Raw genomic sequence first — 15375 nt, forward strand, 5'->3', positions numbered from 1 at the left:
ACTTACATAGTGCTTTATGCTGTCAAAGTGCCATGAAAACGGCCATTTGAGATACGTAGTACTATCCCTATTTTATAGATGAGGAAGCTGAGATTCAGAGAAATTGGATGACTTGTTGTCCAAGGCCACAGGGAGTCATTGGGACTAGAAACTTTTGAGTGTCCCTGTCCCTTGTGTGTGAATAAAAATAACGGGAGTTGTGCAATGCTTTGGAATAAGTGTTCTTCATTTATACACTGCCTTGCTCACTAGTGGTTCTGTGTGGTTATGATAGAGGTCACCCTTCCTACTGAGCCAGTTCTAGTTTTTAGATTCTGCTTCATGGACTCAAAATGGAATGTTGCTGGTTTTGTATTCAAACAATCAGTTCTTTCCCATCCCTATAATTATTAATGTGGTTATTGGGTAGAATATTATTCTAAGGCTGACTTCTGAAAAGTAGGCTCGTTCAGCAGGCTTGTATACTTTGCCTGGAAGAGAGATGATTGGACCAGGACTCAAGAGCAGGGTTCAAATCCTAGTTCTGCTACAGACTTCCTTTGCATCCTCGGCAAATTACTTAATCTCTCTCTTTCTTCTTTCCGATCTGTAAATGGGGAATAATGCTTTTTTTGTTTGTTGTCTATTTAGATTGGGCCAGGGACTGTCTTTTAATATGTACCTAGCACTTAATCTATGCAGTGCCTAGTAATACATTCTATCATGTATTCCTATACATAATCATGGATTTATAAATTTGGGGGGAAGTCAGAATGGAGGAGATGTAAGTATAAAACGCTGCAAATGCAAGATGCAACAGAAAATAGTGAAAAATCAGGAGGATAAAAAAAATGCTCAATTATGAATGATGAGGAAACAAAGCATCTCTCTTCCTCTCTCAAGTTTTGGATTGAATTTAGTGAATGTTGATGCTTGTAAAATGAGGTTCAGATAACAGTGGCTGGAGCAATACATAGAGCAAGAAGGTGCTGTGCAAATTTCCTCATGACAGTTAGGTCAGTGCATCTGAATCATGATTTATAATGTTTTTATTCATTCTGATCTCTCTCCTGAGTAGGAAGTGCTAAACATGCCAAAGTGGTGGTTTTATGATGTGGGCAAATGTCTGCAAGGAATAGTTTGAGGCCATCAAATGCCTGTTTGCTTGTGACTTTGTCCCAGTTTGAATCTAGACATCCCACTCACTGCTGAAAGACCTAGTGCATTAGTCCACATAGCAGAGAGCCATTTGGAAGGATTTGTGTGTTTTGTTTTGTTTTTCAATTTCTCCTTCTTTTGGATCAAGTATCAGAAATTGCTGAATTCTATCTATATGCTAACCCCAGCCACTCTCAACAGATATTGGTGTTATGACTTGTGAGGAGAGTGGGGTGAACCAGGCCATTCTGTATTCCTTTACTTTAAGCTTCTACTTAAAAATAAAAATATATCCAGGCAGGATGGGGGGGAGGGATGTTTTATGTCACCCCCCCCACACACACACACACACATAGTGCATAGATTTATTTTATAGACTAGTTTGAGTGGGTTTCGAAACTTCATTTCACCCTGTTTTCCTCTTTTGTTCAGGAAAGACAAGTGATTCCAAAATGTAGTAGAATGGTTTCACAGAGTTGTTAGAGTATCTTGCACCAAAAATCTGATGCCTTACAGCAAATTGTGTGCCTCCATTCAGAATTTTTTTAATCTTTCCACAGACCTACAACAGCTGTGCCAGACTGTGCTTAAACCAAGAAACAGTATGTCTAGCGAGCACTGCTATGAAGACTGAAAATTGTGTGGCCAAAGTAAGTAATGTTGTAGTTCTGTTATCTTTGTGTCAATTTTGTGAGCAGTACCTGTTTTTTTCAAAAACTAATTTTTAACATACTTTAAACAGAAAACAAGTAGTTTGCTCAGGCCTTCTGTCTTTCACAATTGTACCATAGGCTGACCTGGCAGTGTGCCGCATTCCTAAGACTGTGATAAATGGGAGTATGGGTCCCCAGCCACCCAGATCAACGGGCTGGATGTCCTGTAGAAGCAGTAACTGTTCCCATTGTGCCGTTGTCTCCAGTACCCTCTGCTGGTCAATACCCAGAGTTACATGAACATATGTGGATGGAGGCTCTTCGCAACATGGGGCCTTTTGTTGGTTGGTGAAGAGGAAATACAGAAAGAACATTGAAGGAAAACCTTGTAATTAAAAGAACAAACATAACACGATATTTGGAGGGAAGGGGAAAAGAGAATTGGAAGAAAAAATGAATATGTTCATTTTCACATCACTATATCAGATAAGATACTTTTGTAGGGCAATATAATAACTGGGTGGGGGAAATGTCAGTAACCACCCAGCTCTCGGTTTGCTTTTCCTAAAACTAAGTGTAACTAGCATAAAATAAGATGTATACATGCGGGATTGTCAGTGAGCAGAAAACATCCTAGCCATGACACTGTATGTATAAAAAGGGCTGCATAAAGGATCTGTTCAGCCTTGCATAAGCTCCATGTTTCCGCTGGAAAGAAGTTCGGTGGGCATGCAAGACAGATCAGAGCATGCAGCCACCTGTTACTGAAACCAGCTGGCATTTTGTTGCTCTTCTGTCACTATCAAGCGACCAGTAGAAATCTTGCTCCCTCTTCTGACTTATTCCTTGGATCTTCCTGAGATTCCCTTTTCTTGGAGTTAATTTTGAATGGCTGTTAAATCTGCCCTGTCTGTTCAGGACTCACATTTCTGCTGGCCTTTGAAGGTGCTCCTGTCGCTCCATCTGTGAACTGTTCCATTGCACAAATGTTGGCTTCATGTTGCACACAAGTGATCCAAAGGGCAGCTTGCAGTGATCCAAAGGGCAGCTTGCAGTCACCCTCTGTTAGAGAGGGGCAGCCTTGTGCAAGCTACAGATCCTTGCTTGCCCCTTGCTGCCCAATGACCCTCTTTGATCAAGAGGTACAGTATTGCATTCTGCCACCTGCAGTCATGCCCGTTGTTATACAACAGGGGTCAGCAACCTTTCAGAAGTGGTGTACCTAGCCTTCATTTATTCACTCCAGTTTAAGATTTCGCGTGCCAGTCATACATTTTAACGTTTTTAGAAGGTCTCTTTCTGTAAGTCTATAGTATATAACTAAACTATTGTCGTATGTAAAGTCAATAAGGTTTTTAAAATGTTTAAGAAGCTTCATTTAAAATTAAATTAAAATGCAGAGCCCCTGGACCGGTGGCCAGGACCTGGGCAGTGTGAGTGATTTCACTGAAAATCAGCTCGTGTGCCATAGGTTGCCTACCCCTGTTCTACAAAATGGGTGAAACGCTCCTGACAAGATACCAAAGTACACGATTTGTAGCCCTCAGCAAAATGCCCTTGGTATTTAGCATTTTTCATCCTGGGGTCATGATGCCGATCACAAGCATCCTACAAATGAGCCAGTGTCCAACTACTACCAAGATAGTCTAAGGCTTCCATTCAGGGCCCACCTACTATGCGACAGCTCCTTTTGACCTGATCAGCTGGTTTTGAGGAGGGGGTGTGGTAGAATCACAACCATTAACTTCATTTGAGCCCCTCTGAATTGAAATTGCCCCTTCAAAATGGTAGGGACAAAAATGAAATCACTCCTTACAAAAATATGTTTAGCGGGCTACTGACAAGCCACGAAGCGAGAGTGCCAGAGATTGCAAGACTCATTTTATGTTGTAGAGATGGAGCTGAATTCTGGCCCCAGACATGGAAAAGCACATGTTCTTAATACTGCATCTCCAGGATATATGTACCCTGGAGATGGAGTATTTATATATATTTTGCATTGGTTTTGCATCAGCTTAACAGGGGCTTCTTTGAGCACGTTTCCCTACTACGTAGGGATAATTGCTTTCCCTTAGTAGTGGTTTCTGTCACTGACAGATTACTGATGCTGTTGTTTTGTGGTTACAAAACAAAGTGAACTTGGCTTTCTCAGGACCGCTTATGCTCCAGGTGTAGCAAAGGACTTTATAAATTCTCTGTTATAAATTCCCTGACCAAAAAAACCAAAAAACTTCATTAATGCAGAATTAAGGTTGTCTGGTGGTATCTTGCAGCTTTCCAGAATGTCAAGTTCAGTAAAACTCAAAACTATGGAAATTGGGTAATAATACAGAGATAAGGTACACACCAATGCAATCTTAACTCTGCCCTCCTGGAGCTGACAGAGGCCACTGGGAACTATCTGCGTGCACTCTAGCTGCATTTTCTGTGTTAGGTGTAGTTGTACTGAATGGAGGAGGCATTAGTTGGAGCAGATTGGCAGAGCTGTGATTGTGATATGAGGGGATCTGGTCTGAGACCCCATGTGTGATGAAAGGAAGGAGGCACTTGTGTACCTTGAAGGATCCAGTATCCATCATTGCATTGCTGTTGTGTTGGTTGTCAGTAGCAGGACATAGAGGCCTTCTAACCATAGGTATTGTCAGCAGTGAGGTGGGATATGAGAGCTGTGTGTTTGTTGGAATCCTGTGTGTAAAGGCTAAAGGATTGTAAAAGGAGTGAAGAAGTTGTAAAGTTTAACACATGCCGGTTTGTTTCTGGGGAGGAGACTCAGTGTTTGAGTGTAGAACAAGTGTAGGTAGCTCTTGTTCTATGCAGCTCACCTAAAAACAAGTTTTGCTTGGCAAAGAGAAGGTGTTTAACTGTGCTACAGTTCTCATGTGCCCTGTTTCCTGCATGAGATGCACTATCTGCAAAGGCAGAATGGGAGTGTGTGTGCTATGGGTGTACTGTGTCATCACTCGGGGGCAGAGTTAAGGCTGCATTGACCTGTACCTTACCTCTGTATTTCTTTGTTTTCAGAGGTTTAAGTTTTGCTGAACTTGACCCTCTGGAAGGGCACAAAATACCATCAGGCAGCCTTAGCTCTGGGTTAACAAAGGTTTTTCTCAATTAATTTGCTAGTTTTTTTAAGAGAAAGAGAAATGTATGTTAGAGTTAGTGGTCATTTAGGCAATTATAGTTCTCATTTAGAGTTCCATTGGACACATACTGTAGCTAGGTAATAACAGAAAAAGCTAGCATTTACATAGCACTTTTCATCAGTAGATCCCCATTTTAGAGGTGAGAAACTTAGGCACAGAAAGCTGAAGTGACTTGCCCAAGGCCACTCAGGAGGCCAGTGGCAGAGCCAATAATAATCCTGGTGGTTTCTCCATTAGGCCCTATAGTTGCTATGGGATTCCTGAGTGCTCTTCCACACTCCTGTACATTTTGTTCGACTGGAATGGAGATAATGGTCGTGCTTTGAAATATTTGCACTGTGTAGTGGCTAACAGGGCCAGAGAAAGAAATCTCCCACATGGTCTGTGTCACAAAATCTTGACCGTTTTATTACAGGATTGCTACAGTAACTTTAGGCAGGAGAGAGAAGACAAGTGTGTCTCTCTCCTTTTCCGCCCCCTGCCCCACCATCTTCTGCAACATGTAGCGACCCCACCAACATTTGCAGCTCCTGCTCGCTTTCCTGTCCCATTAAGCCATTAGTTAGCACTGTAGAAGCCATGCTGAGCAGTTGTTCCTTGCTGTCTCCTGCCTGGTGCTGCTGCGTACACACATCACAGGCAGCAGCTTACTTGAGGGCTGTGCATTTCCTTGATTATGTCACCGAGTCCATGTTGCACATCAGGCCGGGCCCCTCACCCACACTATGCAACCCCAACTGGGCTTCCTGCCCCTGCTTCAGCCAGGTTTCGTGGGCCATGCCTTAGCTCCACCCAGTTCACCCCCTTCCAAACTGGTCCACTCACACTCTGGCCAGCCACCCCACTGACACACTCCACAAAGAAGTGATATGTACCTTAATGATTCATTTCCTGGTTTTCAGTTGTTTACATTTATATTACCTTTCCCCCCCAGCTCCCATGGAGAGGGGCTCAGACACTTCAAGAGGAGCAGGGTCCCCCAAATCCCAGCACATACAGAAGGGAAGATTCAGGACTGACAGGCTCCCACCTCTAAGCCCCCAACTTCCCCTGCCACCCTTCCCATTGTCCAGTCCCTCCTGTTCCCCCAATCCCCACCCCTTCCCCCTTGCCTGAGGCCCCAACCACTTTTCCTTCCCCTACCACTTTATTGCATTTATCTCCCTCCCCATAATACCCCCAACCCTCAATGCAGACCCTACCCCTATTCTCACCTACTCTTCCACCCCTAATCACCCTGCTCCACCCAGTGAACATTCACGTGTATAACATATTTTCTTTTCAGAATAGGTTGAGCACTTTCTGAATTAGTTATTCTACTCAGGTTACGTTTCTCACAAAAACAAACCTTGACAGAGGCTTGTTTTTCCCAAACATTAACAGTTCATTCTCAGCTTTCTGCTCAGGGTGGGTTTCAGAGGTCAAAGTTGCTAGAATCTGCAAACATTATGAAATGCTGTGGTGTTGTTTTTTTTCCTAGAAGTATCTCGGCAACCTCTTGGTCAGCTGGGTCCAAAGTTGGGTCACTCACCCTACCCTCATTCCCATGAGACACACACAATTTCAAGACAATCCAGGCATGTGGATTTTAGAGCACTTGGAAGAGTCACCCTTTAAACAGAAAAGTCTTCTCAAACTTAGTAGTAGAGCTGGCACTCAATAATATTGTATGAAATTAGTCATCTGCTGTATCCAGATCACCCACACCGGATAATACTGAAAGGATAGGAGGCTCTGCGAGGTGTGATGGTCTCAACCCCATGGAGAAAAATAAAGCCTGAAACAAATCACTCTGAGGTGTGTACTGCTCTGTTCTTGTCCGTGGGTGTTCCCCATCCTCCCTCCCCAGTGCTTGAGAAATCTGTGATGTGCATCAAGCATGCCCGTTCTTAGCTCCTCACTGCAGTCTCAGCAGTGTGTGGTGCATGCTTCCAGCTTGCCTGTTCTTGGCTTCCCCAGATGCTGACTCACATGCAGGGCTCAGGCCCCTTCAGAGGGAAGCAGCAGCCCCCCAGATCCTGGCTCACAAGGAGAAGGGCTTTGACCCCCTTTAGCATGACAGGGCTCCCCAAATCCCCTGATGCGGGGCAGGCAGGGGGCTCAGACACCCCCAGGGGGACAGGGCCCCATAGATCCCAGCTCATATGAAGAAGGGGGGGGAAGGGGGCATACTACCATATAGGGGCAGGGCCTACTCCCTGATCCCAGCACACACACATGGGAGATCAAGGAAAGAGGCAATGCTCCTGTCTTGTAGTTCATATGTAGAGGCAAGGAGGGACGATCAGACCCTCCTAGAGGGACAGGTGGCCCCCACCAAATGCCAGCACACACCCGAAAGTGGAGAGAGACACTCGAACTCCACAAGAGAGGAAGGCCCCCTCCAGATCCTGGCGCACACAGGAGGGGAGAATGTGGGGCTGACAGGCACCCTGCTCCTATTCTCCCCCAGTGCCCAGGCCATTCACATCCATGTCCCCCTTCCCAGTCTCCCAACCCCTCTCCCCTCCCCACCCCATTCTCATTTAACCCCCACTCTTCCACCCCCCAAACTCCCTTCCCTTCCAGCTAGCATTCACATGCCTGTTTCTTCCAAAAATAGTTTAATTACGTTCCCCCAAATTTAAAAAAGAAAAAAAAATAAGGCCGACAGAATGTAGCATTATGCCTTCAGACCTTTTCCAGATTTCTGTCCTAAGTGAGACTTGACGTGCCACTGGCTGAGCTCCTTGAGCTATCCAGCTGCGGCGAGACACTTCTAGATGCAACCTATAGGCTCTATAGGCTCCTCTGTCTGCATGCTCAGTGTAAGCCATTCACTCGTGAGCATTAGCTATGTGCCTACAAGGAGAGCTGAACTCTGGCTAGCGGGTGGCATGCTCTCTTTGCGGGTAACTTTCGAGCAATTGAGACCCTGGTGTGTTGATCCCTGTCTGCGAACAAAAATATTTTGGTAAAATCCAGGGAAACCATTGAGGTATGGGGTGGGGGGGGGACCATGTCTCAGGAACCCCTGGGTCAAATTACCCAGGTACACCAAATTTCAAGACAATATGAGTAACTGCAGATTTCAGAGCACTTTGAGTCAAGCTTGAAACAGAAAGCTGATCTAAGCCTTAACTCTAGTAGACGTGTTGGTCCACTATAATCCAGTTAGCACTATACCAATAGCTTAGTAACTGCATGGCAGTGGTGCGACTGTTAAGTGCACTCAGGGTGAAGGACTTAAGTGGGACTTAAGGAGTTCATAGGCCATGTGCTAGCTCTCAGCACGGGAGTGGATTTCATCCTCCATGATTGATATGTCTCATAGCCTGGGGTGTTACAATGTGTTTTATGGAAAGGGGAATGTTGGCAAGGTTGAGTGGGGTTCCTGCATGTCAGCACTCTGTGCTTAAAGTCCCACAGGATTTTCAACTTCCGTTTAGCCATCCAGTGGTGAAAGACAGAAGGGATTAACATCTGATTCCGAGGACTGCACCTTTAACTGTCTGATTACCCTTTCTAGTACTGCACTGTAATGTCAGCACTGGGTAAGAATCAAGTCCTAGGCTCCACGTCAGCATCATAATTCAGTCTCTCATAAGCTTTGTCATTCATTTTTTATCTTGCTTCTGCGCTATTCAACAGGAAAGTGGTCTGTGCACCACTGCTGCTGAACTTGACCTTGTTTGCTGGGTTTGCACTTGATGTTTATCTGATCTGTGCGGTGGCTGATGTGCAGTTTCATCTAAGATTGCAGGTAGAGTGACTTCCACCTCCCAGAGAAGCTTTTGTTTGCCATTCTCCAGCAAAATCTGTCTCTAACTGGTATCTTCTGTGCAGCCTTTCCGCTGTAATTGACCTAGTCAGTGCTCTTCTTCCTAATTCAGAGAAAAACACAGGAATTTTTTTAAAAAGCTTTAGATCTTCTTTTTTTTTTTTTTTTTTTTTTGGATGTGAGGCGCTGCGGCATGGGGATACCACCTCCAGGCTCACCCAGTGGGCTGTCTGGATCTATTTTAAGATGTTGGGTACTCAGTGTTCTGTATAGTGCAGAAGGTCTCAAACTTCATTGCACTGTGACCCCCTTCTGACAACAAAAATGACTACACGACCCCAGGAGGTGGAACCGAAGCCCAAGCCCACCCAAGCCCTGCTGCCGTGGATGGGGAGTGGGGCAAAATCGAAGCCCAGGTCAGGGGGCTAAAGCTGAAGCCTAGGGGCTTTAGCCCCATGTGGGCGGCATGTAACCTGAGTCCCGCCATCCAGGGCTGAAGCCAAAGTCTGAGCCCCACCACCCAGGGTAGTGGGGCTCTGGCTTCGACTTTGGCCCTGGGCCCCAGCCAGTCTAACACCAGCTCAGGCAATCACATTAAAACGGGGTTGCGACCCACTTAGTGGTCCCCACCCACAGTTTCAGAACTGCTGGTATAGTGCTTTTCTCACTGTCTGTACTCAAATAATCCATAGGCTGATAAGGAGCAACGATTGTTTTTGACAATGAAATGCTCTGAATCTTATCTTGCATATGGGAGTTCATTCTACTCTTCAAACAAACAAGCCCTGGTGATTTTACTGCTGCTGAGATTCTGCTCCTGGCCTCTGTCCTGCTCTTTTGCTATGAATTTGTTTTGAAACTCCACCATGTAGGAATTTGGCCATATTTGAATGCAGTGAATTAAATAAAGAGCAGACGTGGTCTTTTTTTAGACGCATTTGAAATTGAAGCACTACATTTCAAGTTGCAGTGGGGGAGGTTTAGGTGGGATATTAGGAAAAACTTTTTCACTAGGAGGGTGGTGAAACACTGGAATGCGTTACCTAGGGAGGTGGTGGAATCTCCTTCCTTAGAAGTTTTTAAGGTCAGGCTTGACAAAGCCCTGGCTAGGATGATTTAATTGGGGATTGGTCCTGCTTTGAGCAGGGGGTTGGACTAGATGACCTCCTGAGGTCCCTTACAACCCTGATATTCTATGATTCTAGTGGAGTAAATCACAGTTTACTGTAAGGTGTTTTCAGTTTGTAGCTGTTACCTACAGTCCACTATTTGTTACTTTGGTTCTCAGGAGTAACTCCCATTGATCTTTGCCATCTAATCCTCTTCCATTGGGTACATTACACAAAGGTGGTGTTGATTTAGATACGTTTTTTGCAAAGGATATTTGTGTTAAAAATTATATGTGACACTTGCTTAGAGTTTAGTCCCCACACAGACCATAACATGATTGGGAAACAATTCCTCACCCCCAAACCTCTCACGCTGCTGCTACTGGTGTGCAGCTACAAGTGGACAACCTCCCCAGGAGTTGCTGATATATGGTTAAATAAGGTAAAGACCTAGCATGAGCTGCAGCTCCAAAGACAAGGTGTTGATTTATAATGAGGTTTATTGAAAGTTGACCAAATGAGCATCTGTTCCTATTGTTCGTTCCATATTTTGTAAGCCAGCATCTCTGAGCCAGATAGCGATGCTGATGTGCGCTTCACCCTCTACTAGAGTGGTGCATGTTAAAAATTCCCTGGCATCTGGTATGCCACCGTGTTTTCTGTAATGCATTTGGATGTGCAAATAAGGTTTCTCATCGCTGTTCAGCATCCTTTCTCACTTGCTTTCTGCTGCTGACCTTCACCTCTTATTCACTACCTTTGTCCATTTTATTCTCCCTCTGCCCCAGAGGTGATCTGGTTTAGTTTGGCTCTTCAGGCTTTTACCAACTGCTGGCTAACTCGGAAGGGTCCACAATCTCCCTGGCTGCACCTTTACTGTAGATGGCGCATTTCCCTTACTCAACAGGAAGGTCTTGTCTTTCTGCCTTCTCATAAACTGGATTGCACTAGACCCAGCTCTCAACCCCTTCCCTCCCCCGCTCTGGTAGCTTCCCTTCTCATTTGAAGGGTTCTTTTAATAAAGGGTTTGCTTGTAAGTTGATACCACAAGGTCCCAATTCCACCATTAACCCATTTTTCTGTGTTCAGTTGGCAATTCCTGGGCTTTAAATGATCGGCAGCTAGTTCAGCCTCGTACATGTGCTGTACCAAGTGTTCACTCTATTTCATATTCCATGGTACTTCTTCCTTCCTAGCTTTCTAGAACATTCTTTGCTACCCACATGGTATCACTCGTTCTTTTCAAGGTCACTTTTCCAGCCCCATTCTGGCACAAAACAAGCTTGTATTTGCACTCTGGGTTTGGCCTGCTTATGATGGGGAAAACTCCAGTTTAGACAGTGCAGTAGAAGGAATATGCTTTCTTTCCACCTTCCTGATGTCCAGAGTTCTGCTGTACTACATTGATTATGGGTTCTTGATTTCATATACAGCCTATTAGGTTGTAGTCAGTGGTTTTATCCCAAAGCATGTTATCTGTTCTGGGCATTGTCCTTACAGGCTGACGGTCATTACTTTTTTCAGAACCTGAGTGAGTATAGTGGTTGATCAAGGGACTAGGTGTGAGGATTCCTGCATTCTGTGTCCAGCTCTGCCATTGTTTCTCTGAGACCTGGGGCAAATCACTTCACCACAATGTCTCAGTTTATCTCCCTCTAAAATGGGGCTAACTGCCTCATAGGAGTGATATGAGGTTTATTAATAAGATGCTTTTGAGATCCTTGGATGAAGACACCTACCTATGCACAGAGTAGTATTTGCCAGCTCAGCCAGCCCGTTTTCTGCATACGGAGACCTAGTTATCTTTTCTGGCTCTGGAATAATACAAGGCCGCTGGATGTTTTTATATGACAGTTTTCTTTTGGGAAGGCTTAGTTTTAACTAGTTAGTTTCACCTCCTGTGTTCTGAAATGACCCAAGAGGTGAATAAACAAAAGAAGCGAGGAATGGGGATAGACTCGCAAACCGCCATCTTTTTCAGGCTCTGTGTACCACCACCTATTTAGAAACCTTAAGCAAATAAGTGTTCTCCACTGCAATCTCCTAATGGTCAACTCTTAGGCCTGGTCTGCTCTAGAAAATTAGGACATTTAACTATGTCAGTCAGGGGTGTGAAAAATCCACACCTCGAGAAGTTGGAGTAACCACGCCGAAGTCTCCGGGCATTGCTACGCTTCCAGATGTGGAGCGCTTTGAGTTAAACCAGCCTTCGTAGCGCGCAGTAGGGAAAGCGCTGCAGTCTGTCCACACTGACAGCTTCAAGCGCACTGGCGTGGCCACATTTGCGGCACTTGCAGCAGCATTGGGAGGGATGCATTATGGGCAGCTATCCCAGCATGCAGGTGGCTGCAACGCGCTTTTCAAATGGCCGGGGGGGGTGGAGTGTTACAGGGAGTGTGTTGTGTGTATGTGGGGGGAGAGAGAGTGGGCTTTTTGGGGGGCTGAGACCATGTCAGCATGCTGTCTTGTAAGTTCAGACAGCAGCAGACCCTCCTCCTTCCCCCCGACCTCTCTCTCTCTCTCACACAGCATTCCACAATAATGGTTGCTTTGTCTCGGAGGAGCTAAGCAGCTGGCTGTCAGAAATGGAGCTTTCAACGCAGCAGCCGTGTTAGTCTGTATCCGCAAAAAGAACAGGAGTACTTGTGGCACATTAGACTTTGTGTCTCTAAGGTGCCCCAAGTACTCCTGTTCTTTTTGGAGCTTTCAACGGGCGTTTCCACATTCCTACAGCCGATTCCAAACAATGACAAGAGTGGCCACTTGACTTAAGGGGATTATGGGAGGTTTCCGGAGGCTGATCAGAGCGCAGTAAAGCAACGCCTCGTTCATGCTGGTGCCGCAGCAAACGTTATTCCACTCACCGAGGTGGAGTACCAGCAGCGCTGTGGCCACGGAGTCAGAGCGCTCTACGTGCCTTGCCTCTGTGTACGGGTAGTGAGCTAGTGCGCCCGGGGCTCCTTTCCTGCGCTGTAACTCACAAGCGTCGCCAAGCCCTCTGTGTAGACAGCACTAGGTCAACGGAAGAATTCTCCCATCAGCATAGCTACCGTCTCTTGGGAATGGATTATCTACGCCGATGGGAGAACGCCTCCCATCTGCATAAGTAGTGTTTACACTGAAGCACTACAGCAGTGCAACTGTGCCACGGTAATTTTTTAAGTGTAGATAGGCCCTTAGGCCTGACCTACACTACAAGGTTAGGTCAACGTGAGCTGCCTTGTGTCGACCTAGCCGGGGAAGCGTCCTCACTCAAATTTGGCTCCCGCTGATGTAAGTGCCTCTCTACACCGATAGTAACACCTCCTCAAGTGGTACAGAGTCATGGTCAATGTAGTTAGGTTAACACAGTGTCCGTGTGGACACCGAGTTGCTTACGTCAACTGTTACTGGCTTTCAGGAGCCATTCCACAATGCCCCACACTAACAATACAGTCAATATAAGCGCTCCTGGTGAGAGCACGCAGTGCCAACCCAAGGAGCCAAGTGTGCACACGCCCGCGATTTAATCACGGCAGCGGCTGCGTGCCGACATAAGTTAGGTCAGCATCATTTTGTAGCGTAGACAGGGCTTGAGGCACAGACGTTTTTCTTGCATTCCAAGTTGAGCTGCAGGTACTCTTTAAAATGGAACATTTAGGGTTCCATGCTGAATGCCCCAGATAATGGCAGAAGGGCTTGACCTTGTATATGTGAAATTGCCCTTTTGTATTGTTTCTGGTCCCTTTAAGTCACAGATGGATAACTCCTGTTCTTTGAGACTGTCCGAGCATTCATTATACTTGAGACATCACAACAACCACCACAGAATTCTGCTTCGCCGTTCAGGGAGGTCTTCTGTTTTTCTTAAACAATGCAGTTTTGCAGTATTGTTAAATCTTAAAATACGTAAGAATCAGAGTAGAGAAGGTTATTCCTGGATGAATTCAACTTGAATAATTACATTTTTTCCCTAATATTCTCTTAGCAGTTTGAATCAGAAAGTATATTCTTCAGCTTCTTAAATTTCTGTCCTAAACCTCTCTGTAGTGTTGGGTGCTCAGCCCTGACTGTGGCTGTATTTACATGGTGATTAGTATTTCCTGTTTATAGTTTGGATACAAAGTGTTTTGGGATGAAAGATGATAAAATCATCACGTGAAAGAATGAGGATAGGGTTAGGAGTTGGGAACTGAGTTAATTCCACCTCTGCCATTGACTTATGTGATCCTGACCAAGTCACTTTGCCTCTCGGTGCTAGACTCCCCATCTGTAATGTGTATCAGAGTGGTAGCCGTGTTAGTCTGTATCAGCAAAAATAACGAGGCGTTCTTCTGGCAACCATGGGGATGACATGTGCTGCCTACTTTACAAGTATGTTGCTGAAGATTGATTAATGTTCAAACAGTGCTTTGAACACATAAAGAGCAACATAAAAATCTCAGTATTTTAGATCTTTGAATAGCAAAGAAATTCAGAGGTGCTTATAAAAGCTCTGATGTGATAGTGATCTTCCTTTCATGACCATGTGTCTGCCTGGGATTTTTACCTTAATTTGGACTTTCCTACCCTTTGTGAGGTCAAGGCAAGTTTTTTCCTTCAGCTTCCCCCCAGTCTAATAATCTCTTTGCAAACGACTGACAGAAATGTGTGATATTCTCCCTCCCACCACATACCCATTCTCCAGTTTTTGATAGACTTGTTTTATTTATTTCCAAAATTATATCCGCAGGAAACAAGCTGTTTAAATTCAGATTATGCTGAAGCAAAATGGTCCTAGTATGAGAAGCGACGTGCTGTTTTATGAGCGCAGAGTCCCTTTTCTCATAACTGATTGATAGTAAATATTTTCCTGAAGAATTATTGCCAGCTATGAACAGTGCAACTGTTTCACTTTTTTTGCCCTGCTACTTGCTGTACCAGCCATTGTCTGTAATTAAGATCTACAATTCACAATGCAGACGTTTGCACTTCCTCTGGGTCTGAGCTATTTATAAGGCATTTCAGCTGTTCAGAGTTTCTTTTGAGTGTTAAACTACATGTTAACAGGCTTCTTTAGTCTCCAGTGATGCAAACACTGTCAGGCAGTTTCCTCTTCCCCCTCTCCCCCCCTCCCCCCGCCATTTTAGGTCAGCAAAGTTATATATCAAATAAGAGTTAGAAGTGCCTTTTTGAATAGTCTTTGAGAAACATTGAAGCAATATACTAATATAATACTTCGCACTCAAAAATCGTCTCTCAGCCAAGGATCTCTGAATGCCTTACAATTATGAATCCTCCTAAACTCTTCTGTGAGGGGGAACTAACTGTATCTTTTGGGGGGAGGTTAATCTTGATATAATGCGTTCAGTCATCTCTTCGGGGATGGCTTACTGGTTTTAGCATCAAGTTTGAAACCTCTAGAACTAGAAGTTCAAATGCATTACCATCAGCTCAACCCATCTTTCCATTGCTCAGATGGAGGAAAAACTGAGTGTTCTGCTATAAACTATTGAGTCTTCCTCTTGAGGTCTTAGAAATTGAGCTTCTGTCTTCTCTGCCTGGGCACCAAAGATGCAATGGCAATTTTGTGAGAATAAGAATTTAACCCTGGT

General features: G+C 44.9%; 1 protein-coding gene across 17 annotated transcripts in view; it reads left to right on the forward strand.

The window, feature by feature from the left end:
- Positions 1-15375, forward strand: part of BTRC (beta-transducin repeat containing E3 ubiquitin protein ligase) — a 179796-nt gene that overhangs the window by 89445 nt on the left and 74976 nt on the right. For all 17 annotated transcript variants that reach the window (XM_073354542.1, XM_073354546.1, XM_073354547.1 and 14 more), the window contains one exon: positions 1698-1787. In XM_073354542.1, coding sequence (XP_073210643.1) covers positions 1698-1787 — 90 coding nt within the window. The remainder of the gene's footprint in view (positions 1-1697; positions 1788-15375) is intronic.

The sequence above is a fragment of the Lepidochelys kempii genome, chromosome 7 (assembly GCF_965140265.1).
Source record: "Lepidochelys kempii isolate rLepKem1 chromosome 7, rLepKem1.hap2, whole genome shotgun sequence".
Classification (NCBI taxonomy): domain Eukaryota; kingdom Metazoa; phylum Chordata; order Testudines; family Cheloniidae; genus Lepidochelys; species Lepidochelys kempii.